At 38.2% G+C, this 27,896-nt stretch overlaps 1 protein-coding gene across 4 annotated transcripts in view; it reads left to right on the top strand.

Annotated features, from left to right (window-relative positions):
• Window positions 1–27,896, top strand: part of Snap25 (Synaptosomal-associated protein 25kDa) — a 123,550-nt gene that overhangs the window by 77,202 nt on the left and 18,452 nt on the right. For 3 of the 4 annotated variants that reach the window (XM_043211366.2, XM_043211369.2, XM_070279923.1), the window contains exons 5-6: window positions 3,518–3,635; window positions 13,697–13,825. In XM_043211366.2, coding sequence (XP_043067301.1) covers window positions 3,518–3,635; window positions 13,697–13,825 — 247 coding nt within the window. The remainder of the gene's footprint in view (window positions 1–3,517; window positions 3,636–13,696; window positions 13,826–27,896) is intronic. The other variant, XM_043211372.2, reaches the window with a different exon arrangement.

Raw genomic sequence — 27,896 nt, forward strand, 5'->3', positions numbered from 1 at the left:
TACATAAAAAGAAACCCAAAAAAATAAGAGAATTAATTTGACAGTGAAAAGTGTCTGTTATAAAAATATAATAATAAAAACTTTCATTGAAAACTAATATTAATTTCATTGCCTTAAAAAAATTGTACTCTAAAGTAAACGCTGGCTGAAAAAAAACTAAAAAAGTAGTATTTTTTTCCAGTCCGGATTTCATTGTCCGCTACTGTATATACTATGTGCAAAAGGTGAAAGAAAAAGGAAAGAAGGATGTCTGCAAAGTTTCAAGTCAATAGCTTTAAAACTGAGAGACATGCTCATATCAACTCAGAAGGTGATCCTGATCAAGAATATATATTAGGGCGGGTCAATTTGTTCCTGTCCAAAAAATCCTGAAAATCGTCCCCCATAATCGGAATCTACGAAGAATTCTAAGAAAATTTCACCAAGAAACCATGTGTCTAAAATGAATTCCTAGCTCGCGCCGAGAAGCTTCAAGATTGCACTATGAGGTACATAAGTTATTTCGAGGTATTTAAGACATTTTAATGTATTTAAAAAAAAACGTACGCATTTTCCAATTATTTTGGAGTCAATTTTGATTCATCTTTTTACAACAAATTTTATAATTTTTTTTTTAATTTATTTAACTTATAAATTATTTTTAATTTCTAAAGAAAGAGTCAAACTAGCCATGTACTTAGCCTCATATATGAAAGTTGGATCAATGAGTCTGTAACTTTTAAACGAAGTACGGTATCGATCGGAAAAATTAAATATATATTCAAAGGCATTTTAAGCAACTAAATAAAAGTAGGCGTGGCATGATAAAAGGCGGAATTTAATTTAATTTTTTATTATAAAGTTTATTTGCTTTCAAACAAGTAGGTAGTTTTTGCATTTTCTTGACTTGGACTATACCGTCATCTTAATAGAATCTGAAGTCTTTCTTTGACTCCATTTGAGGAACTTTGGAACGACTTTCTAAAGTCAATGACATAACAGCATCTCGATTCTGTCGCATAACTCGCCGTGAGACATGTGTTAACAACTGCACACATCGTTCGGTGCCCTGTATGTGCGATGGAATTGCCGGATCTGGCAGTGGTATTTTAGCAGAATTGATGTATTCCAACAAGTGATCAAGTGGGATGTTTGCAGTAAATGGAGGTTCAAATAAGATGTCATTATCCAAGTCAACTAAATGCATATAATCGGTGCAATTAATGCGATTCTTTTTATAAGTTCTAAATTTAGTTGGGTCATATAATTTCTCGCGATAATACATAATTTTATTTATTGCACTTTCGCGAACTGTTTTTCTTTCATCGAAAAGCATTGTTAACAAAATATTTTCTGTATGGGCGAAGAATGCACTGTTTTGGATTGTTTTGTTCATCCCACTTGATCACTTGTTGGAATACATCAATTCTGCTAAAATACCACTGCCAGATCCGGCAATTCCATCGCACATACAGGGCACCGAACGATGTGTGCAGTTGTTAACACATGTCTCACGGCGAGTTATGCGACAGAATCGAGATGCTGTTATGTCATTGACTTAAGAAAGTCGTTCCAAAGTTCCTCAAATGGAGTCAAAGAAAGACTTGAGATTCTAATAAGATGACGTTATAGTCCAAGTCAACAAAATGCTAAAACTACCTTGTTGGAAAGCAAATAAACTTTATAATTTAAAAAGTAACTTAAAAATAAAAAAACGTATATATTTTTTTGTAATTGTTTGGTTTTGCATTAGCTCCACCCAAAGCAATGAAAACTTTAAGGCGGATGTGTTTTATTTCCTTTTCTTAATATTTTAGAGGGCAGTAAAATGGTTTTTTACCGTACCTTTCAGATGGTATATAATAAGTGTGTATATATGTATGTTTATCCGCTTATGTGCCTGTGCAGTATTGGCAGTATTCATAAATAACTATTTATAATAACTATACTATAATAACTAACCCAACTATTGTTGCGGCGGCTGAGAAAGAGTAGTTCATTAAATTATTGAAGCGTGGATAAAATTACAACAATTTATTAGTTGAATTGAATTAATAATGAGTTTCGTCTCCAACAAAAGCTTGAAAAAGTCGCCAAAATAAAGCTGTTCGCTCTGCAATTTTTTGGTAGCCACGGATATCGGCTCCAGCTCCAGCTCCACCTTGTTGGCACATCATTTATGGGCAGCGGTAACGATGTTGCAGCAATTGCTAGTCTTAATGTAGTATATGTTTTATTATTTTTTTATTATTAAAATAATTAATCTTTTGGAAATCTTACCTGAAAGTCGGTGTTCGCAATGTCTTCAATAATTTAATGAACTACTCTTTCTCAGCCGCCGCAACAATAGTTGGGTTAGTTATTATAGTATAGTTATTATAAATAGTTATTTATGAATACTGCCAATACTGCACAGGCACATAAGCGGATAAACATATATACACACTTATTATATACCATCCGAAAGGTATTGATGTGTAGATCATATATATACATATATATTGGTTGTGGCTTCAACGGATCAAAAGATATATAGATTCAATCTTTACTTTCAATTTTTAAAATAAAAGTTATCGAATAATTTTTATTTTCCAATTTATATAATAAAAATTACAAAATAAAAGTTATTGCGTAATTTTTATATAAAAATTGATACTTAATAATTATTACTAATTTTTTATTATTAAAATTAATTTTAATTATTAAAAATCAATTTTTTTCATAAAAATTGAAAAAAAAAATTTATCTTGTTTTTGAATTCGCCATGAAAATTTAACTTATGACAATTTTTTTCAATTTTTTTGGAGACTGTTTTGGGCTTCAATTTTTTTAAACTCATAATCATTATTTACGGTCCCTGGTTACAATACAAAATATAATACAAAATCGAATCAATTGGACAAAAATGGCATCCATAGAAAATCCCAACTTTCTTACTTTAAAAATACGAAAGCCGTCGCTCGTGGTGTGCAGTGCCATATTTAGGAGGTCACGAAACGGATTAACTAATGTTATGGATTTGTAATTTCTAGTTCTTCTTCGCCAAAAAACTGGGAAAAACGGGGAAAAAAATACATTTCCACTAAGACAAATTTTCCCAGAAATTGAGTTGGAAAATGTTTTCTCCAATTAGGGAAAATTTAGATAGGGAAGCGTAGTTTTTTCATTTGTTTAAGAACTGTTGAAAGCAAAGCTTTTTTTAAAATAAAATACACTATTTTAGTGCCCTTTCCAGCTTTTGACTTAACGAAAAATTAAATAAAATACTAAGTTTTTTTCGCTCAGTGAATGCTCTGCTCTCATTGTTTTTTACTGCTACGCATACACTGAAATTTTAGACATGTGTGCGTTTTGCCCCCCACTGCTTTAAGTTGAGAAATTCCAATCTGATTTAGTTGTCTTATGAGAGAGTTCACTTAGAGGCCCTGAAGGGTGACATACCTTAAGTACTGCAGGGCGGGTATAGACTATGTAGATACAAGATAAAAATAATACAAACACAAAAAACCTAATATACTTTTGTGTATTTCTTTTTTAGAGCAACTGGATCGTATTGAAGAAGGAATGGATCAAATTAACGCCGATATGAGGGAAGCAGAAAAGAATTTAAGCGGAATGGAAAAATGTTGTGGGATTTGCGTCTTACCATGCAATAAGTTTGTATTCCTAATATTAATATAAGAACAAAAATCATAAAAAGTTCATTTATATTTTACTATCAATTGCATTTCAACCAATTTGAAATTATTTAAAGTATCTTTATTTAATTTATAATTTTGTCCAAAAGTGTGCAACGCAGTGAAGGAGACATCTCCGACCCTATAAAGTATATTTTCTTGATCAGGATCACCTCCTGAGTTGACATAAGCATAACCGTCTGTCTGTTTCTACGACTTGAAACTTTGGACACACCCTTTTTTATGGCACACAGTATATAAGTCGGTCGACTATATCCTACAGCTGCTATGATGATCGGAAACGCTATAACTTTAGGATTTCTTATCCCCTTGCAGAGGATATTATAATTTTGGTCAAAAGTGTGCAAAGCAGTGAAGGAGACATCTCCAACCCTATAAAGTATATATATTCTTGATCAGGATCACCTCCAGAGTTGATATGGGCATGTCCGTCTGTCTTTCCGTTTCTACGCGAACTATTCTCTGAGATAATAGAATATAATTCTCTCTGAGTTTTAAAGCTATCGCTTGAAACTTTGCACATATCCTATAACTATGTCCTAATACTGCCATATAACTGATTGATCGGAAATGCTATAACTTCGGTGTTTTTAGAGTTAGAGAATTTTTCATCAAATTTTACATGAAAACTATTTTTGGCAAAATAATACGACCCACCAAATTTCATAAGGATCGGCGGACTATATCTTATAGCTGCCATTTAACCAAAAAATCGGAAATGACCCAACTTTCGTGTTTTTTAAGACAGTAAGTTGAAACTTTGAACAGATTCTATTTTGGAATACCGACCTACCGAATTTCATATCGATCGGCCGACTATATCTTATAGCTGCCATATAACTGAACGATCGGAAATGGTTTTTACCAACATTTTACGAAAATATCTTTAGTTTTCTTGAAAAGAGAATTTTGGGACTTGTTTTAGATTTTGTATCGTAATGAATTGGTTATATTATAATATTCTCATAAGGATCGGCAAACTATATCCGATTTTTGAGATTTTTGTGGTTTTTTTCGCGGTCTTTCAGAATTTTGGAAATGCCTCGTGCACCTATTAGTGCACCAGCTAGCATTTCTACATAGAGCTTAGAGCCCCAGACAACCGGCGGTGCTCGAGAAACGTTTTATTAGTAATTTGTTATTTACCAAGCTAAGAGGTATTCCATATTGAGGAATCTACCAACCTAAACCGTACTCGAGTATCGGACACACTAACGAACTAAATAAGCTTGTAGTAATGTAGGGGTTCTTAAATTCTTTTGACCACCTTTTTAAAAAGACAAGCACACCTTAAGCCTTATTAACAATTGTGGAAATATGGTAGGCAAATATGAGTTTTAAGTCTAATAGGACACCAAGATCATTAACCTTATTTAATATTTTATGGCAATTCCCTAGAGCAAATACGCAGCCTGGAGCTTTTGATCCATTAATTATTAAATAATTCGCTAAACGCCATTTTTGAAAATTTTCGAGATCGGAATGAAGATTGCTTAACAAAGCAGATGATGTTGCTGCATACATGAGAACTAGAAAGTTCGTTAAACTGTTTGATATACTGATTGGGTCGTTACGTCGTTAAATAGAGTAAGCAATAACGGGCCAAGATGACTTCCATGAGGGACTCCAGATGTACTCTAGATGTATGGAAGTATATAAGTAGTGGGAATATACACTTTTAAATAAGGGTCTTTGTGTTCTTCTATGTAAGTAGCTAGAGATTCACGTTAGGAGAAATCCCAGGAGATTCAGTTTACTCAGCAGGAGTGAATTTACTCAAATGCTTTACTGAAGTCTGTGTAAATAACATCGGTTTGAAATTCTATTCGAAAGCCAACTATGACAAAGGATGACACTCCAGTACATTAGTGGTGGTGGAGCGACGCCTAATGAAGCCATGCAGACAAGGACAAATGATCAAGGAGCAAAGGTGTTGCAAATGAGGAGTAATTAATTTTTATACCCTTACAGAGGGTATTATGATTGTGTCCAAAAGTGTGCAACACAGTGAAAGAGACATCTCCAACCCTATAAAGTATATATATTCTTGATCAGGATCACCTCCTGAGTTGATATGATCATGTCCGTCTGTCTGTTTTTACGCAAACTAGTCTCTCAGTTTTAAAGCTATCGACATGAAACTTTGCACACACCCCTGTTTTCTTTGCACTCAGTATGTAAATTGTAACGGCCGGGATCGGCCGACTATATATTATAGCTCCCAAATCACCTTTGAAAGCTATCGAATTGAAACCAGAGCCTGAAAATATAAATTATTAATATGAAAAAATTAGAAAAAAAAAAATGTAATTAAAGATTTTTATTATAAATATAACCAAATTATTCTTGATTTTTATTTCTGAAGAAAGGCCCTTTAAAGTCGAGCGGCCGAGAGAGCTTTGGCCTGCGACCAACTGAGCGATTTGTATATACTTAAGCCTAATAAATAATCATTACACTAAAACAGCGGCGGCTGCCAGGCATATATATACATATACCCTATTCCTGCTATATGTGCCTGGTATAAGCCTGGCATTCCTTTAAAACGGTCGGATGGCACGCCTGAGTCTAAGAATAATTAAATTTATGTACGGCCATATTTCTGTCTTCACTTACCAGTGGATCGGAACCATTATAATTCAATCCTAACAAAAAATAAATAAAGAATTAATTAATTATTCGTCAACGATCTGGAAAGCGTAATTCTCTCTGTATCCGAGACAAAAAAATTCTTGACCGAGTGACATTTCAAATATTTCCGCGGCGAAGTCGTGGTGCGTGATAAGTAATAAGGAGGGAAAATGATTTCAATTAGACCACGTGAGTTCTGGGATATTAAAGTCACTCAGAGCTATCAGCTGTTCATAATTGAATATAAATTTCGAAACGGATTGAAAAGCGGACAAGTGATGCCAGTATGTGGGCATTAAAATTTATTTAATGCAAATAAATTCTATATCACAAACTCTTGTGACTTTACCTCTTCGAAAAGAAGATTGGAGTCTACCGAAATGAGGACTCCTCTACCCCTTCGCAGAGGTCTATCATGTCTAAAAGTTGTGTGATTACTTGGAAAAACTTCGGAGCTAAAGATTTCCGGCTTTGACCAAGTTTTCTATGCGTGAAAAAATAAAGTAAAAATAGTAAATATAGTAAATAGTAAATATAATATAGTAAAATAAAGATTTTTGTAAAACCCTAGTAAAATCATTTGCCTTTTATACAGTAGGCCTACTCAAGAGTAGGTATTTTTTTAACAGTTTTGAAATTGATATTGATTTTTCAGGCTTTGTGATTATCAAGCTTTGTCCGAATTCGGAATAAAAGTATAAAACAAAATGTATTGAATAAAGTTTAAATTATAGGGGTAAAACACCATACTATGAATTAAATTTGTCATTAGATTGCGTTTTAATGAATTTTTCCACCATTTTTTCCACAAATAAAGCACAAGTAAATAATAAAATTTGATTATGCTAGCGGGTAGCTTTTAAAACTCCGGAGTAACAGTGTGTAAAAGAAAGAAACAAGCGCAATGGAAGGGCGCTCTGGAGGGCTCGCAAGGTTGCATTGACTTTTTTCGGGAAAAGCGGAATAACTTCAACAATTTGCATAATTTAAAACAATGAGAAAAAATGTCGTCAAAATCAGAAACACACGAATAAAATTAGAAAATTTTATTGTTTTTTTTTCATTTTTCAGTTTTTTGTATAAAAAATATTTTCTCTTTTGTTTAAAGAAAATTAAAAATCTATTCTTTTTTCAAAAGCTACAGTCCAAAACTATTAAAAACGAAAATTGTTGAATCGGCTTAAAATTACGCCTATAAGAATTTTTAAGCGCAAAAAAGTCCCGTCTGTTTTTTTTTTAATAAATCAAGTTTTTTAGGGTGATATTTATATATCGGACATCCGACATCGTAAATCAGTCGTCATGAGAAAATCTGCCGGTTGCGGAAAGTTTTTTGAGGTCGTACGCTCAGGCAAAGTACTACCAGGCGGAAAAGCGACTATGTTGGACGGGAAAAACATAGACAAAGAATAATTTTTTATACGCAAATTGGATTTTTTTTTCAAGCTGGATAAGCAAAGATGATTCGAAGATTCAAAGATTTGTGGACGTTAACCACAAGACCGTGGTCAACGAAGACTACAACATTTTTGGATATTAGAGCTGCCAATTATGCATAATTTGACGGGCGGTCCCAAAACCACCGTATAATAGGGTTCATAGCCCCTTTACCTACTTTAGAAAGAGCGGACTACTTTACTTACTTAGTTAATTTGGACTACTTTACGCCTCTGGAAACTCGGGAAAAATTAATGCGAACTTTTCCCCTAGCTGGGAAGACGCGCAAGACGTGGAAGACGAAAACGAGAAATCATTGACACATTGAAATTGACAACCATTGACGAATCATTTCCTGCTTGGATGCTCGACTGGTAGAGGATCAATGTTGGAGCCCCTACCCGAAGGAGTGCAGCTCAAGAAAAGCTGGATAGAATCTTAACAACTGGCGTAGAAGCGATGGCTTCAAATATTAATTACAAGGCACCAAAAATGAAAGAAAATTAACCCTGCCGAAGCTGCCAGTTCCATCTAATAAAGCAATATGGGTAGATTTCTGGTGGAATAATAAAGTGGGGAGTGTTGCGATAGATAGTACGGTACTCTAGTAGCCTTTGCCAACGCTGGAGTTTCCCAATCTATATTTTAAGCTCAGGCGTTGAACCTCTGTAAAGGCAGGTGGTATAAACGTGCCTAACCTTTCCTTTTGTTTCTTTTTAATCAACAGTATCAGACAAAATGTTAGAATATAAAGATAAAATTTAAATATAAATCGGTGGTGGGCAAACTCTCATTTTCTATAGCACACGTGCATAGGGTCAGAAATTATGGTACATCGCATGAATTGAACAATTATTGTAATTCCTAGAAAATTAAATTTTCTTAGTACTTTCTTGTTCTTACTGGTCTATGCCTGGATACGCCTACAAGTAGGCGGAGATATTTGTCGGTTGGAATAAAGTTGTGTTTTCTATTGTAGTTTCTTGTGGTTTGTTTTATAACTTATTTTCCGTTTTATATATATATAAAAAAATTAAATTTGCTGTCACCAAGGTTTAATTACCTCCCCTTTAGCTGCCAAACTATAATTATTGATGAAATAACGCGTGCAGATTTAAAGAGACCTTACGTTACCTTACGGTAACGGGTAAACAGACACTTTGATATGTTTAATGGAAGAAGATTACGGGAGCACCATGAGTAAACTCTGGATATATCCTTCTGTAACAAGTAACTGTTCCTAATGCAACTATTGGCTTTATAGATTATAGATGAAAATAATAAAAAGGAGAGGTCCTAGAGAGCTGCTTTGTGGAAAACCAGAGGAAGTCCAAATGGACTTGAGAAAGCAGCCAAATAAGACTTGAACCAACTTTATAGGCAGGAATGAATATTTATATAACTTGGCTAGAAGGGCAGCATGAAAGGGGAGATACCATCCAAGTCAGGTGTTTGTGACTCGGTATGTTCTGTGGCTTTAACTAGGTCACAGCCCAATATGTCCATGTTCAAACATTGAGAAAAGGCTCAATGCTATCAAGAGTTTCATTATCATTCCAAGGAACATTCGGCTCCAAGTTAGAGGCAAAGTATTTTGCAAAAAGTTCCGAAACGCCGTGATGGATGAAGATATGTTCGATTTTGACTTTTTGCTGTTAACAAAGAACCAAAAAGCTTTAGGATTAGATCGGAAGCTCGCTTCGACGTCGGATATATACTGGTTGTAAAGAAACGTATTAAGGAATTCAAATTCCCGCTTAAATTTCTGATACAGCTCTCCTGCTCGCGGCTCCCCTGTCTTTATAAATCGTTTAAAATATGTATCCCTTTTGTTTTTTAAGTTATTTAAACCTTTTGTACCATATACCATGAAAGACTATAGGATCTTTGTACCCTCACAGGGGGATAAATAAGGGCAACCAAGAGTTTAGTATAACAATCATCGATTGAGCCGTCAAAAAAAAAACAAATCAAAGGCTGAAATAGAGGCATTAATAAGTGAAAAGTTAGTATCATTCAGATGATAATATGGAATGGGTGAAGAAGAAGGCAAAAAACTATAAAACTCAATATGAATTACTAACGGCTTGTAGAGCATATCACAAGGACTTAATGGTACATTGCATAATTCCTCTTTACTATTAACCACGTTATTTAAAAATATAAGATTAAGAATTTTAGATTGATCATGAAAAATATTATTTACTTGGGAAAGGCCCAGACTAAAAATATCATCTAAAATATCACCATCTAGGGTCCGACGTGCTAGCAAAAACACTAGTGATGTTTTCCATATGCGCCTAATAGACACTAAATGCGCTATTTGGAGGGATGTACGACGCAATGATGACAAACGATGATGACAATGAGGGCCATGGACGCCCTGGATTGAAACGGCAAGCAGATCCAGTAGAGGGTCGGCCCCCCGAATGCGTAGTGGTGTAGCCTGAAGAGGTCGACGGATAGCGATGATGACACCACCTCCTCGCCCACACTGGGTACTGAATGCATCTCGGTCTTTCCGAAATACATTGTACAAGTTAGGATCAAAAAACTCAGAGGAGCTAAAATTGTCATTGAGCCACGTTTTCACAAGGAGGATTAAATCGATGAAGATAAATCATCAGAATCGCAGGCAGAAAAATTCAGGAATATCATCGGAAACTCGGTCCTCATTCCCGACTTGGAATAGAACTTTTAAGTTTTTATTGGGGTCCGAGGACGAATAGCTACGGTCCAAATTGTAAATTGAATGGCTAGGTGGTAATGATGAAAGTACACTCCTGGTACTGGTGCATGTGGAGGTATTTCCAACACGTATAGCTTGCAAGATAGCAACGAGGACACAAAGATCATTCCATTAGACTCAACAGTAGGCCTGCAACTGTTCAAATCCAGTTCCAGGTGAAAACATAGAGCATTCATAGTTTGGCACATCCACGCGCAGCAATTATCTAAACTCTCACGTTCAAAAGGTAAATAAACATCATTCATCGGCGAAAAGACAGCACCAGCGAGTGGCCCAGTGAAAAGAGATAAGATGAGCAGTGATGCGCTGCCACCGTCTCGATTACCATCGTCTTGTTGTGGCTGGACATCCACAAGTAAAGAAAAGATGTAAACAACTCGCCTTGAAAATAGTGGTTGTTGTTGGACCACATCGATCAGCAAATGGAGCAAAGTATTGGTGGAATAGAAGAATGCGTCAACCGTTAGCATTAACGTCCGCGCTATTTATTCTTGGTAGCGCAGCACAGAGCAATCGGGGTGATATATAGAAGATTGTGAGGAGGAAGAAATAACTGCGCCAACGGCGCCGCTTATTAGGGGATTTTTTGATGATCGCCTTTGTGGTAATGGAAGAATACCCGGGAGGTCAATAATCTTAGCAGGCTTTCTATGTACGAACCGGCTATGACGTCAGCAAAAGACTGACATAGGCCAAAAGTCATCATTGAAATGTGTAGGGGAATGTTGCTCCCAATTTAACTCCCAATTTAAAGTTAACGAACTTGAGGGCGCTAAAGTCAGAATCTTTTTTGACTAGCCTAGCACAGGCCAGTAAATAACCAGGCTCCAGGTTTAGCATATCTGCGACAAACTTGCACAGTATCTCTAGTTGGTTAGACGTCGAGAATTTACCAATATTAAAGTATTTTAAGGTGGAAAGCACTTGAAGCTGAGCGAAACTTGGTGCTTTTCCCACAATGGGTATATTAGGGTTGATCCGCTTCTTCCTTGGGACAGCCCCCTTTGATGCCGTTGGGGCCAGTGTAGCCTTTTTGCTCCCAGTGCTGGTAGGCATAGAATTGGCATGATCCACTTTGGCTTGAAGGCTTTTGAAAAGGGATTCTAGATCCAGAACCTTATGATTAAGCTCAACTATTTTGGAATGTGAATCATTTCCAATGGCGCAGCTATCATATTGCCACATTAAGTTCGGAATGTTTATAATTAATTTTATAGGCTCCGAGAGCAAATCCACACATGCAATGTGGTAGGCACGTCGGCAGATCGACGCGCACTGAACGGCCTCACCCCCACGAGGTTGGGTAGCAGTAACTTCTGAACTGAACTCGGTGCTTTTGGATGCAATCCTCTCCAATTTTACCTATTCAGAAATGGTACGTCTAGACAGAATCAAACTTGGAATTCAGCTCGGCGATAGCCGCCTAAGCCACTTACTTTGTGAATTGCAACAAACCAACTCACACCTCACAGAAGTTTAATCAAAAATACTATTCGCTTGACACTAGACCAGTGCACTATTGGGTTTTTGACATGTTTTTGTGGCATTAATTAATAACTCTGTTTTTGAGATATCGACAAGAAATTTAACCAATCGTTATGGTATTATTTGATCCTAGGCACATATAGTATGAAAAACGTTCGGATTAGGAAACTATATCCTATAGCTCCCTTAGGAACGATCGGGTAAAAGTAAAGATAAATTATAGAAATTTAAGGAGCTGATATTTGTTGCTATTTTAATACGATATAGATATTTTGAACCAAATCGGAAAACGCTTTCCCTGGGAGCTATCAGTTTAAAATACCGGATTTCAGTGTTTTCCATACAAATGCCTACAAAAGTTGAAAAAGAAAAATTCCTTCATACAGTAGTATTTATCTTATTTTTCATTTATATCATTTTTTATATCAATATTATCTAAAAACAAGAAAGGAAAGCTAACTTCGGGCGGAGCCGAAGTTGATATACCCTTGCAGTTAAAACCGGATATATATCGCAAACATCGTATATAGTTGGCCGATCCTTAAAAGAATATGATAATATAACTCAAGTTATTATTATATAGAATCTAAAAAAAATCCCAAATTTCTATCTTCAAAAATACGAAAGTTGATATTTTTACCAAAAACCATTTCCGATCGTTCAGTTATATGGCAGCTATAAGATCAGCCGGTCGTTATAAAATTTGGTAGGTCGGATTAACTGACCAAAAATATAATCTGCACCAAGTTCCAGCTTGCTATATTCAAAAACACAAAAGTTGGGTCAATTCCGATCGGTCAGTTGTATGGCAGCTATAGGATATAGTCGGCCGATCCTTATGAAATTTGGTAGGTCTGATTATCTGACCAAAAGTAGTATTTGTACGAAGTTTAAGATTTCTATCTTCAAAAACACGAAAGTTGGGTTATTTCCGATCGTTCAGTTATATGGCAGCTATGGGATATAGTCGGCCGATCCTTATGAAATTTAGCATGTCGTAGCATGTCGTTGCCAAAAATAGCTCTCATGTCAAATTTGAACTCTCTATCTTTAAAAACACTAAAGTTATACCATTTCCATTTCCGTTGCACTCTTTTGACCACAAAAAGCTATTGACTAAATATAACTGAGCTGAGTTAACTAAGCTAACTGAGAGCCATTAAAGCTCTTAGTTTTAAAGCTATTGACTTAAAACTCTGCACAAACCCTTCTTTCTTTTGCACGCAGTATATAAGTCGGAACGGCCGGGATCGGGATATATATATATAGCTCATATATATAGTTGTTCAGTTATCAACTATATCCGATATTTGCGATATGTTTTGATCTTAACTGCAATATATATATTGCAGCAATAATATATTGTAGGTATATCAACTTCGGCTCCGTCCAAAGTTAGCTTTCCTTTCTTGTTTTTTAAATAAATTTACAATCACTTTTGTTATTGGGCCTATATGCCCTTATAAAGAAACAACAAAAAAGGGGCGGTGTGTTGTTATAATATGCAACAAAAATGGTCTGCTAGACCATAGTGTAACACAGTGCACTATGTTATACAAAAAAATGCATTTTAATTAATTTAAGTTAGGATTATTTATCATGAATTATTAGACTCTAAATTCTTTATGGAACCAGTCGTTTAGGCACATTTTAGGCACATTAACTTTTATAAGTTCGTAATTAATTAATTGAAAATTTTATTTCGCTTGATTTTCAGAAGCCAATCATTTAAAGAAGATGATGGAACTTGGAAAGGAAACGATGACGGAAAGGTAGTAAATAATCAACCACAACGAGTGATGGATGATAGGAATGGAATGATGGCGCAAGCTGGATATATCGGCAGGTAATAACCTTAAATTAATAAATACAAATATAAACTTGATTATAAAAAAAATAATACATTTTTTTAAATTTTGGCTGCCCACGTTCTTTACTTTATTAAAATTTCCCAGTGCCCCTTCTGTGACGTTCCCATTATACAGATTAGCCTCGATCGCGCCAGATAATATCAAACTGTTGAGCCATCTCCTGAAGAGATTATCGACAGTCTGAAACCATTTTTTTAAAACTGGTAGTTGTGCCGATCTATTTCATAACCGCTTGTTAATCATTTTTTAAAGAAGATTAATAAGTTAAATAAATAAAAATAAAATTTATTTTATTTTCAGAATAAATTCAGAAAAATAGTTCATGGAATCAGCGAACTCACTATTATAAAATTCAAAACTTTTGCAATTGTTGTATTGTATTTGTTTTATTACCTATTGCACCTGCACGGATTGATTGTCTACCCGTAGTCCCGTAAGCGCATTGGTTAATGAGCATGGCAAGATGTTGTCGAAAGCAACTTTGATATCAGCGAACTCACTATCATAAAATTCAAAACTTTTGCAATTGTTGTATTGTATTTGTTTTATTACCTATTGCACCTGCACGGATTGATTGTCTACCCGTAGTCCCGTAAGCGCATTGGTTGTTGAGCATGGCAAGATGTTGTCGAAAGCAACTTTGATATCCAGAAAAGCAATATGCGTATTGTTTTTGTCACTAAGCGCCTTTTTTGGTCGGGTGGCTCGGCCTGTCCTATAAGCGTTCTGTTAACCCGAAGTATCATTGGGGTTGAAATGTGGAGACTAATGAGCCTGTTCATACTCTTGAGGAGAAGGGTCCTGAACTGGTTCAGGGCATTCCTCTATGCACTGCGTAGTTCCTTATTGTACTGAATGAGGTCGGAACAAACAAGCTTCTTCTGTGTATCATTCTCTAGCAAAATTAAAGGCTTTATGGGCCTTTGTTTTAAACCTCGGTGATTTCTTTAACATACTGTTGCCCGATCTTTTTTTCGGACACGCCTTGTGGCACGCATAAATCTTTTAAGGCGGTTTTTTGCATCGTTGCTGTAGAAAATGTATTCAATATTTTAACAAGAAAATTTTGCAAATGTTTTATGATCATTTTATCTACAAAGACGTAAACAATGACTTATATTAAGAGAAATAACAATAGCAACATTTAAGACCATTGCATGCAATTACTGTGGGCGGCAGTCTGCGGGTAGTCTAAAAATCTGCATCCGCTCAAATCAATGCCAAATACACAAGTAATCGAAGCTTAGAAAGAAAAGCTCCGAGCCATGCAGTTGTCTATTATTACGTAGCCAAGAGGTGAGACGGGGGTAAAACAAACAAATTGATTGTTGTCACAAACAAGCACAAACAAATAAACGCTTGTTTTAAATCATCCCCTCGTTAAAGGATAGTTCTTCAACAGTGCTAAAAGGAGCCCCAAATAAATAGGACTAACCCGAATGAGTTCCGTTGTAAAACTGTTCTTATTTTGTACAATTCTCTTATAAGAAAGATACATGAAAATCTTAAACCTATTTAAAACTACCAATCAAGGCACTGCACGCTGACCTGCTTTGCGACCCTTTCTTAAGTGCGATAAGCGCACCACTTATGTATTTGTGTTAGGCTTCAGGGGATCGGTTTTCATCCATGCTGTTTATCTCGTATTTCCATTGGTTCGATCATGTGAAACTCATTCTTTGGAATTTGTATCTAAAATCGTTTTCAATGCTTGAACAAACAAAATCCTTGAAGGGCAGCAGACACCACCTTGACACCGCACGATTTGTCTTAAACAGTTGTCTTTATTACGGCTACATGGTTTACTCTGTCACGACCAGGAATTAGCTCCAGTGTTCTGGCTATGGGCCACTTCATTAGGCGTAGATTTTCATCCTTTACCAGGCCTTTTTCGCCAACAGACACTACTGGCCCAGAGGTGAGCCATTTGGACCCCTGCTGCAACAGCGCCCAGAACGTTTGTCGCAAGAAGAAGACTGCCTGCCACCCATCAAGACGGTTAAAGGTGGGGGCATTAAGGTCTGGTGTCATGAATGTTGAAGGGGGGTTATTTAGGATGGGTGCCATTTCCGCCATTTATGAAATAAGCACATCTGATCAGGGAATTTACGATTAGGCCTTTGTGGCATAACAAGGACCTCAAATCCTCGAATCAACGAATTTCGTGATATGAATCCTCCTCAATACATGTGGTGTTTTGCGTCTTTACTGCTGCTTCCAACAGACCCCCAAAATGGGAAAAGCGTGGTGGAATACACCGCCACTCGATAGTTTCGGACTGGCAAAACTAATGAAAGCATATCTGCCTGGGTGTACGTTGCGCACAAATAAATCGTTTGAGCGCGCCCAGGAACGCACCTGTGAAGATGTCTTTATGTCTGTCTAAATGCCTTTATTCTGAAGTAGATAAATACTCTCTCGTAATAGGCCCTTATTCCGAGACTTTGCTTTAAAAAAACAAAGGTTCGCGAAACGGCCCGCATGTTACTCATGTAACATCAAAGACTTGAAACCTTTCAACTCTATCGGTCAGAAGATTATTGGGGTGAATTAAGTTCATTTAAAAAAAATGAATTGGGAAAGATTCTTTTTTTTTTCATCTGGTAATAAAGTTCTTTTTAACTTTATGCTTCTCAATGTTGTTAAGTAGAAAAACCCCCTCTTGAACTGTCAGTCCTTTAACATCCGTTTTTCCTATTTTTTTGGCGAAGGAGACAAATTACAAATCCGTAATATAAATGAATCCATATAGTGACTTCCTAAATGACACTGCACACCGCGAGCAAGGCCATTCGTATTTTTAAAGTAAGAAAGTTAGGATTTTCTATGGAGGCCATTTTTGTCCAATTGATTCAATGTACTATATTTTGTATTATAAGAAATTGATTTTATCATATCGATTTCGATATGAAATTCAAGTTCGAGCTTAAGCCAGAAAGAAGGTCGCTGAAAAAGAACGAAGTCCACAAAATCTACAAGCTGCAATATCTTTTGCATCGAAAAATCACTGTCGCAGAGCCACATAAACGCAACGGTACAGTGCAATGACTCTTAATATTTATTGTCAAGAGTATGGACATACCAGGTCATACGGCACACTTCGGGCTGTCTGCGTAGTCTGCGGGGACTCCCACAACTCCGCTTACTGCACTACAAGCAAGGACAGTACCGTGAAGAAATATGGAAACTGCGGAGGCAACCTTACGGTAAACTATAGAGGATGTATGGTGTACAAGGATTTAAAGATTCGCAAGCGTCAAGCAACCGCAACACGCTACCGAAATTCACAGAATGCGTACATTGCGTCAAAAACTACGCCAGAAACTACGTCGCCAAAGCTGCGAGGTCCCCATTCGGTCCACTTAACACCACCAACGGCTTCTCCTATGCCGACGCTCTACGATCTGGAAGGGAAATTCCAATTCAGTCTAACTCTCAAGGCGCTCAAAAGGCCCCAGAACAGCCACACAGCAAAACACAGCTCCAACAAAGTATGATGGAGCTTATGTCATTCATGAAAACGACCATGCAAACACTTGTTCAAAAGCAAAACATGGTGATACAGCTGCATATAGCACAACAGTCTAAATAATCTAAGCAGACTTTACAAATATCAATATCAAACTAGAATTGTCACAATTCTTGAACGAACACCATATTGACGTTATGTTACACAGATCGTCCGGATGGAATCGATACATCGAGGCCACATCGATACAAATTCAGTCAAGCAACGGAATCCTTTCAATCGCTGCCGTTTACTGCCTTCGTTTCTCAATCTTGGAAGGACAATTATGGACTTCTACAATTAACTTGGAGATCGTTTTCTAGCCGCAGGAGACTACCATAACATACGCCAGATTCCCAAAGAAAGGCAACTGTACAATGCAATTAAAATGTGAAGAATAAACAGGACTATGTTTCCTCTGGAAGTGCAACATACTGGCCAACAGACTCACGCAAGCTCCCAGACCTTATTGATTTTGCGGTGACAAAAAACATACCTCGCAATCTAATTTGCGGCTTAGACGGGATCGACCTCAGCGAAGGGGGGGGGTGGAGTCCTCATTTCGGTAAATTCTACTCTTGCTTCTGAAAAGGTGAAATCCCAAGAGTTTGGTGACATAGAATTTATTTGTGTTAAAATCACTATGTCCGTGAAAGCTTTATACATGACATGTTCATATATACTTCCTATGTCTGAACCGCCCACATATTGGCAGCATTTGTCCGCCATTCGATACGTCTCTAATCTTATGACGGATCGTGACCAACTCGTAGCGGTGGGCGACTTTAATATCCCAGATTAAAAGTGGTCCAACGTCGGTAACTCACCATCTTTGTCACTTATAACTATACCATGACTTCACCGCGGCCATGTTTGACATGTCCCTAGGTCAGATCAATCATGTTAGAAATTCGCTAGGTCGGCTTTTAGACTTATGTTTTGTATCTGATCCTGATGGTACTGCTCTCTCCAGAGCTTTTCCCCTTTCAACCCCAGAGGATCCATATCACCCCACGCTGGAGGTCTCAATCGAAACCACTCCTGGTATCGATCAGATGTCTCCGAGCGTGGTAAATAAGATTCGCTGTTTCCGTAAAGCTGATTTTCAGAAACTTAATAGCCTTATCGATACATTTGACTGGTCTGATATTCTGGCGTGCACTGATCTTAATGTCACTTTAGAAAAATTTTATTTTACTTTAAATACATTTTTTGACTCATGTGTGCCTTGGAAATATCCGTCCGCTTCAACAAATCCTCCTTGGTTTACAAGGTGCCTCACTAACCTAAAAACGCATAACGCTGAATGTTATAGGAATTATATTGACCGCTGCCGGATTCAATTTACTCAGGATCCAAAGCAGTTTTATAATTTTGTTAACACTAAGCGTAAACATGAATCTTTTTCACCCCTGCTTACGTTTGAAAATTCCTCGGCGACCTCTGATCACGCCATTGCCGATCTATTCGCAGAATTTTTTCAAACAACTTATTCTCCACCGAAATTGACAGATCAGCCTTACGCATATAACATTCAAGCAGCAAATATCATTTTCTTTCCGTTTTTCTCCAAGAACAACTTATTATCTGATCTTCTAAGGGTCAAACCCATTTATACGCCAGGTCCCGATGGAGTACCAGGCTGTGTGCTAAAGTAGTGTGCCAGGGCTCTGTGCAAACCTCTTCTAAGACTTTTCAACTTATCTTTGGAAAGCTCGATTTTTCCCCCTAAGTGGAAGGAATCATTCATAATTCCCCTACATAAAAAAGGGGAAAAGTCCGATGCTGCCAACTACAGAGGCATCTCTAAGTTGTCGGCAATTCCAAAGTTATTTGAAAAATTAATTTCCACCTAATAGAAGGACTCGAAACTTTAGTCCTCTGTTCCTTAGCCATTGTAGTTCGACATATGACTGCATGACCTTTTTAGGGTATTGTGTTCGAACTACAATGGTCTTTACTCTATAACATCTCTTTCATGTCCCTCTAATTTAAAATATAGAATTTTACATTTTCTTACTAGCTTAACTCCTTTTAGCTTAACAAATTATAAATAGCTTAATACGTTCTAACAAATCATTTCTCGAGCGCGCCTCGGTCGTCTAGGTCTGTAAGCTTTATGATGAATATAGGAATGCTAGCCAATGCTATCTCTTAGTGATGCACAAGCCATTTCCAAATTCTAAAATACCATGAAAAAATAAAAATAAAAAAAAAATAAGTGCCAAAGCAGTCTCGTACTTATCAGCAGACCACTCGCCTGTGCTTCTAACGCTTCTTCTTCTTCAAAAAAATGCAAAAAGTACGTAAGTGCCCACATAGAACTCACCCCGGAGTTTAACATGGAATCGAAAATCGACTACACTACGAGCGCCCTGGAAGAAGTATTCGTTGCGGCAACCAAATCCTTTCCTCCTCATGGGAAGACCAGGCTCTTCACCAACAGGAAGAAAATGCACAGCTGAGGTATATCCAGAATCTCTCGCCAACAAGCACAAAGTATCCCCTGTGGAGGGCCCACCCAAATCTTAGCGCCCCAATTGAAAGGACCACCCTGATAAGAAACTCTTTGGAATACTGGGCTCGCAGCGACGAAGACCGAGCTGAAACATTCGCCACACATCTCCAAAGTATTTTACAGCCAAACCCAGCCTCAAATTCATTCCTCCTGCCAGTAATTCAGCCAGAGTCCTCCTCTCAGCCAGCCGCACCTTCATTCCGGCCGAACGAAATCGAAAAGTGATAAGAGGGCTAAAACCAAAAAAGCTCCCGGTGATGACCTATTGACGCCAAAGATGCTGATCAAACTTCCAAAATGCGCTATAAATGTCGTCTGCAAACTATTTAATGGAATCATTAACTTTGGCCATTTCCCAAAAAGTGGAAGAAATCCATCCAATAAGCCTTCTATCTTGTTTGTCTAAATTGTTTGATGCTTGTTAACTTGCATAATACCACATCTGAAAGCTTGCAATATTATCCCGGCACTCCAATGTGGCTTCCGAAGAAACCACGAAACTATCAAGTGAACAGATTAACATCCGAAATACTGTCAGCCTTCGAACAGCGAGAATACTGCAGCGCTATTTTCCTCGACCTATCTCAAGCTTTCGTTTCGTTTGGCTCATTGGAGTCATGCACAAAATTAAAACGCATTTGCCAATATACACCCACAAGCTACTGAAATCATACCCCTACAATAGTGTATTCTCAGTGAGATGAAACGCACCTACTTCGGGCGACTACATCATCGAAGCTGGAGTTCCACAAGGAAGCGCACTCGGCCCGTGTCTATATGTTTTGTATACTGCGGATATTCCTACGAGCGCACAACTAACAACGTCAACGTTCGCCGACGATACCGCTATCCTTAGTTGCTCCAGATGCCCAACGCAGGCTACAATCCAACTGGCTAATCATCTAATAGTAGTGGAAAGGTGGCTGTCGTACTGGCGCATTAAAATAAACGAACAAAAGTGTAAACATATAACGTTTACTCTTAATAGACAAACATGCCCTAACGTTCATAAAATAACGTTCGTTGGCGTCCACCTTGATAGACGACTTACCTTACGTAAGCACATCGAATGCAAGAAGATGCACCTAAAACTGAATGCCAGGAGCCTCAACTGGATCATAAACTCACGATCGCCACTGTGCCTGGACTACAAGTTACTACTGTACAGCATCATAGACATCATACAGCGCGCACAATCAAAAATCTTGAGAACTATCATTGGGGCACCTTGGTATGTTCGCAACGAAAACATCCACCGGGATCTGGGCATCCTCGCAGTGAAAGACGAAATCCAGAAGCAAAAAGAGTCATACAAAGAAAAACTGTCTTCGCACCCAAATTTTCTCGGTCGGGGATTGACTCGGGTTTCTAGCATATCCCGCCTGAGACGCAACGACCTCCCAACCCAGCAATCGATTTATAGGGCCGTCTATCTCTATATCAGTCAATATGACTGTTAGTTCAGTTAAAAATATAAGATTTGAAAAACCTCTTGTTAGTCTCGCAAAGAGAAGATTCAAGAAAAACAAGAAAGGAAAGCTAACTTCGGGCGGAGCCGAAGTTGATATACCCGGAGGAGTTAAACCGGGGGATACCGGCAGTTAAAACCGGATATATATCGCAAACATCGGATATAGTTGGCCGATCCTTATGAGAATATGATAATATAACCCAATTTATTATAATATAAAATCTAAAAAAAGTCCCAAACTTCTATCTTCACAAATACCAAAGTTGGTATATCTACCAAAAAGCATTTTCGATCGTTCAGTTATATAAGATATAGTCAGCCGATCGTTATGAAATTTGGTAGATCGTAATGTTTTGCCAAAAATGACTCTCATGTCATTTTTGAACTCTCTAACTCTAAAATCACCAAAGTTAGATAGGCACTACAATTTTTGTGCGTGTATGCTTGAGCCACTGCGAGAGACAGAGATACAAGTATGTTCGTTGTAGCTTTTCTGGAGGACATTTTCGGTAAACTAGAATTGCTGGAGGAGTCTCAAGTTGGCAGTGGCACGATCGCCGTATACAATCCGTTCAAAATATGGAAAATCATAATTTGAACCCGACATCAGAAGTGGGATTAGTGTCAACTCCTGCATTTTGTGAAGATCAGTGGCGTACCATGATGGAACTACAAAATCGCAATTTCGTCAAAATTGGTAAGGGGGGGTGCCCAAGCTCAGCATACGGCAGAGCAAACTCCAATCCAATGCAAAAAATCACCAATACATTTACACCATTTTTTTCATGTCGATGCACTGAAAAATAAAATTATAGTAACATTTACAAGGGGTTTCAAATAAATATCATTATATACATTCGGATTAGCAAGATTGAGGAGAATAGGGAAAACACGAAAAATTGTTTTAGTATTTGGGCTTTGCATATGCTGGGAGCAACAACGTAAATGACATTTCATTTCCCATATGAAAGAGCAATTCCAACAACAAAGGAGCAACGAGAGCAATGAGCCTGGGCACCCCTGGTGTAAAGCTATGCAAGCGTCTGTGCGTCCACAAAATCAAGTGGTTTTGCCAAAATTTAACACAGATGTAACTGGAGTGGATGCGACTTAATGGTGTGCAACGGCAAGCATTTTCATGGACGATAAGAAGATTGATGGCAGCGCATTTATCATGATGTTGAGTAGTTGCATGCAGGGCAGTGCATCAGCGTGGCTTGGGAGCAGTCTGCTATCCTGGCATTAATTGGGAGCAGTTTAAAGAACTATTTATACAGCGCTTCGAGATTAAGGAAACGCCGGCAGCTATGTTCCTGAATCTGCTGAATTGCCGTCCAGCCCACAATGAGTGCCCTGCAGTGTACCCAAGCCGTATGGTGACGTTATTGACCACAAAATGGCGGAATATGAACGTCGAGGAAATAGCTGTATCCACTATACTTGCGCATATGGCCGATTTTGAGAACGGTTTGCAGCGTATGGTGTTTTCGTCAAATGTACAAACTAGAAGTCAACTCCAAATGGAACTGAAAGCATTTACATTTGACAAAAAGCGGAGTGCTGGAAATACTGATGGTAATAGCGGCGACTGCAAGCGAGCCAAAATTAAAGCGGTCTGGATCGGAAAATAAACAGCATTGCGATTTACAGAATGTGACCTGTTACCGGTGTGGACAATTTGGGAATCTTGCGAATCGGTGCACGAACAATGCAGCTAAACCTGGAGCACTTACTGAGAATAAATGTCATCAATGTTTTGTGGCTGAGCCAAAAGGAGTTTTGACACATCAGGGTGAGATCTTTCTTATTTGTTTTGACTCTGGAGCTGAATGTTCGCTTATTCGAAGTAGTGTTGCCGAAAAATTTGATGTCTGGGATTTCCAGTAAGCTACAAAAACTATCTAAATGTATTATTAATGGAAATATTGTAGAAATACTGTTTCACGTCATAGCTGATATTGTAATTGGTACGGAAATCCTTAGTCCAGGATACGAAATCATCTTGACACCTGTAAACGTAAACGTCTGTAAAGTCTCTGAGCCATCTGCCTTGTTACTTAATGTTGATACTGAAATGATTGGTAATGACAAAGAAAACTTAGTTAAATTACTTCAAAACTATTCAGCTGCATTTCTTGATGGAATCCCTTGCACAAAGGTTAATACGGGTGAAATGACTATAAGGTTAATTGATCCAAACAAAACTGTGCAGCGGCGTCCATATCGTTTGAGTCCAAATGAAAAAGAAATTGTACGTGAAAGGATAACTGAGTTGTTAAACTGTAACATTATGCGACCTAGTTGTTCTCCCTATGCTAGCCCTATACTCTTGGTTAAAAAGAAGAACGGATCTGATCGACTCTGTGTTGATTATCGAGAACTGAACAGCAATACTGTTTCTGACAGATATTCCTTACCACTAATCAACGATCAGATTGCTAGACTTGCGGGTCCAAAATATTGTCTGGATATGACTAGTGGATACCATCAGATACCCATTCATCCCGATTCTGTTTGTTACACCAGATGGGCACTATGAGTAACTGACAATGCCATTTGGCCTCAAGAACGCCCCGTCTGGTTCTGGGCACCCCTGAACTAGCCGGTCTGGATGTACTCCATATTGGGGACTCGAGATACATGTACTCCAGTATTGGACGGACCAAAGAAACAAATATAAATATACGTAGGAAAATTTTTATGTTTAAATTTTCAACCAAGGAATCAAGGAATCAAGTCAATTTTTTTTAAAGTCCAGCATTTCTCCAAAACTGTACCAATTGTCTCAAAATATTTAACATCACTTCTGTATATATTTTGTCAGGTAACGCTGAAGCTGATTTTACGTTTGTTGATATTTTGTATACCCTTGCAGTCAAAAGTGTGCAACGCAGTGAAGGGGACATTTTCGAACCTATAAAGTATATATATTCTTGATCAGGACCACCTCCTGAGGTGATATGAGCATGTTCGTCTGTCCGTCTGTCTGTTTCTACGCAAGCTAGTTTGTCACTTTTAAAGCTATAGACTTTGAAACTTTGCACACACCCTTCATTTCTTTGCACGCAGTATATAAGTCGGAACGGACGGGATTGGCCGACTATATCCTATAGCTGCCATATAACTGATTGCTCGGAAATGGTATAACCTTGGTGTTTTTACAGTTAGAGAGTTCAAATTCATGTTCAAATTTACATGAGACCTATTTTTGGCAAAATAATATGACATGCCAAATTTCATAAGGATCGGCCGACTTTATCCATATATAGCTGCCATATAACTGAACGATCGGAAATTACCCAACTTTCGTGTTTTTGAAGATAGAAAGCTGGAACTTAGTTCAGATTGTATTTTCGGTCAGATAATGCGACCGACCAAACTTAACGATCGATCGGCCGACTATATTTTATAGCTGCTATATAACTGAACGATCGGAAATGGTATTTAATAGAAATACCAGCTTTGGTTATTTTGAAGATAGAAGCTTGGGACTTATTTTTTGATATTTCATTGTAATTAATTGGTCTTATTATTATACTCTCATAAGGATCAGCCATCGAATAAGCTTCGGGCTGCGGGAAAACTGCAACATAAAACTGTTACCCAAACAGAAAAAAAACTGGGGTAACCGGGTATAAGCGAAAATTCGCTGACCCACAATTTATTTAAAGCAACAGACAAGTTTTTTTAACAGTTGTGATGTGCTAAACCAAAACTAGTGCATTGTTTTAAATAAATAAGTGCCACGCAATGAGCAACGATCAAAAGAACGAGCGTAGAAATTCAGTAAACCATAGAAACCGCTTCGCCTCTTACTTTATAATCCGCGATACCGAAGAGGAAAAATCGGCGAATAACAGCAACTCGGTCTGGCTCAACCGCTCTGCCCCCCCTCCAATATCGGAGACAAATTTCGCACCAATAACAAGCAGTGCTACAATTTCTGCAATTGCAGCGACAACCACTGCAATTCAAAGTACCGCGACTTCAACGACTACAGCGAATACAAAAACAACAACTTTGTAAAATGCCAAAGCGGTCCCGGCCATACAGACTGGAATGGATCTCTACACCCAAATGAAGCGCAAGCTTAGCCCGCAGAGTAATCCAGCAAGCAACAAAAAAATTAGACGCGTTCAGATAATCGACGAAGAACCAGGCAGATCCAGTAGTTACAGATTTGCCCTACCGGCAGAGGTTGAGGAAAACCAATCAGCCCGAGACACCGCAAACAAACCCAAGCTCTCTCCAATCTATATCAGGGAGAAAAGCTCGAGTGCCTTGGTTAACCGAATTGTGGCGTTGATCAGGAACGGTGACAACTTTCTTGTTGTCAAAGGGAACATCCATGAAACAAAGGTGCAAACCAAGACTGAAGAGCGCTTCAGAATCGTGTCCAAATACCTGGACAATGCTGAGAAAAACTATGACACGTACCAGCTGAAAAGCAGGAAGGGCCTACAAGTAATAGTAAAGAGAATCGAACCCGATTTTTCCGCCGCGGAAATAAATACCGCCCTTAAAGAAAAGGACTTCGCCGCCAAGTATTTTATTAAAATTCGAAAAAAAGATAAAAAGCCACAACCCCTTTTCAAGGTCGAGCTCGAGACAGAAAGCCGGTCTACGAGCTGCAATATCTTTTGTATCAGAGAATCACTGGTGAAGAACACTTCGGACTGTCTGTGTAGTCTGCGGCGACGCCCACAACTCCGCTTACTGCACTACAAACAAGGACAGTACCGTGAAGAAATGTGGAAACTGCGGAGGCAACCATTCGGCAAACTATAGAGGATGTATGGTGTACAAGGAGTCGAAGATTTGCAAGCGTCAAGCGACCGCAACGCGCAACCAAAATCCACAGAATTTCAACTCAGCCTAACTCACAAAGCGCTCAACAGGCCCCAGAACAGCCACACAGCAAAACGGAAACTATTTTTTTTTTTTGTAATAGCAGGATAAAGTTTATTTAAAACTGTCCTTTAGGGACAACCATTAAATGTTATCACATAAACTTCACTTATAATTTTACATATTAATATGGTAGAAATAAATTAAAGTAGTAAGGGGAGGTCCAGCGGGTGTGTCCTTTTTAGTCTTCTGGGCTGCTCGCTGTTGTCCAGCAGGGAGCTGGCCAACAGGTTCGGGTGATTATGAAACCTCTGCATGTAACGTGCGCAGCTTCTTTGGATCTCGTCCTTGACCCAAGGGAAATTAAGAACATCGTGGATGGTGCGATTGTCATGATAGACGTGGGCCCCAGTGGCGATTCGAAGGACTCTATTTCGAACGTTTGTATAGTTTGGACATTCGTCTTGTTCGCAGTGCCCCAGAGCTGTATGCCGTACGTCCAGATTGGGCGTGTTATGGCCTTGTAAATGAGAAGTTTAGTGGAAGTTCTCAGCTTCGATCTCCTACCAATGAGCCAGTAGAAGGATCGAAGTCTTTGGTCAAAACGGAAACTATGATGCTTACTTTCCAACAAAGTATGATGGAGCTTATGTCAATCATGAAAATGACCATGCAAACGCTTGTTCAAAACCAGAACATGGTGATACAGCTACTCGTAGCACAACAGTCTAAATAATCTATGCAGGCGCTACGAATATCAATGTGGAACGCCAATGGTGTCTCACGGCATAAACTAGAATTGACACAATTCTTGACCGAAACCCATATTGACGTTTGCTACTGGTGGAATCGCATCTTACAAGCAAATACAACTTTCAAATGCACGCATGCACAAAAGTCTAAATAATCTATGCAGACGCTACGAATATCAATGTGGAACGCCAATGGTGTCTCACAGCATAAACTAGAATTGTCACAATTCTTGACCGAAAATCATATTGACGTTGGAAACGCATCTTACAAGCAAATACAACTTTCGTATAAGAGGCTACACAATCTACCGCACAGATCATCCAAATGGGAAAGCCCACGGCGGAACTGGAGTTCTAATCAGAGAACGCATTAAACACCATTTTCACAAAAAGGTTTGCAACAAACTTCTTGCAGGCCACATCGATACAAATTCGGTCAAGCAATGGAATCCATTCAATCGATGCAGTTTACTGCCCTCCTCGTGTCTCAATCTCGGAAGGACAATTTATGGACTTCTACAATTCACTTGGGGATCGATTTATAGCCGCAGGAGACTAAAACGCCAAACATACGCACTGGGGATTACGTCAAGTGACTCCCGAAGGAAGACAATTGTACAATGCAATTGTAAATGTGAAAAATAAACTGGACTACGTTTCCCCTGGAAGTCACACATACTGGCCTACAGTCTCACGCAAGCTCCCAGACCTTATTGATGTTGCGGTGACAAAAAACATACCTCGCAATTTAACAAGTGCCAAAGCAGTCTCGGACTGTGGTCTCGACATCAGACCACTCGCCTGTGCTTTTAACGCTTCTTCAATGCCCAGAAATAACCGAACACCCCTTCAGCCTGACGACGCCAAAAACGAACTGGCTAAAATACAAAAAGTACGTGAGTTCCCACATACAACTCGCCCCGGAGTTTAACATGGAATCGGACATCGA

This window comes from Drosophila bipectinata, chromosome 3L (genome assembly GCF_030179905.1).
Source record: "Drosophila bipectinata strain 14024-0381.07 chromosome 3L, DbipHiC1v2, whole genome shotgun sequence".
Lineage (NCBI taxonomy): Eukaryota > Metazoa > Arthropoda > Insecta > Diptera > Drosophilidae > Drosophila > Drosophila bipectinata.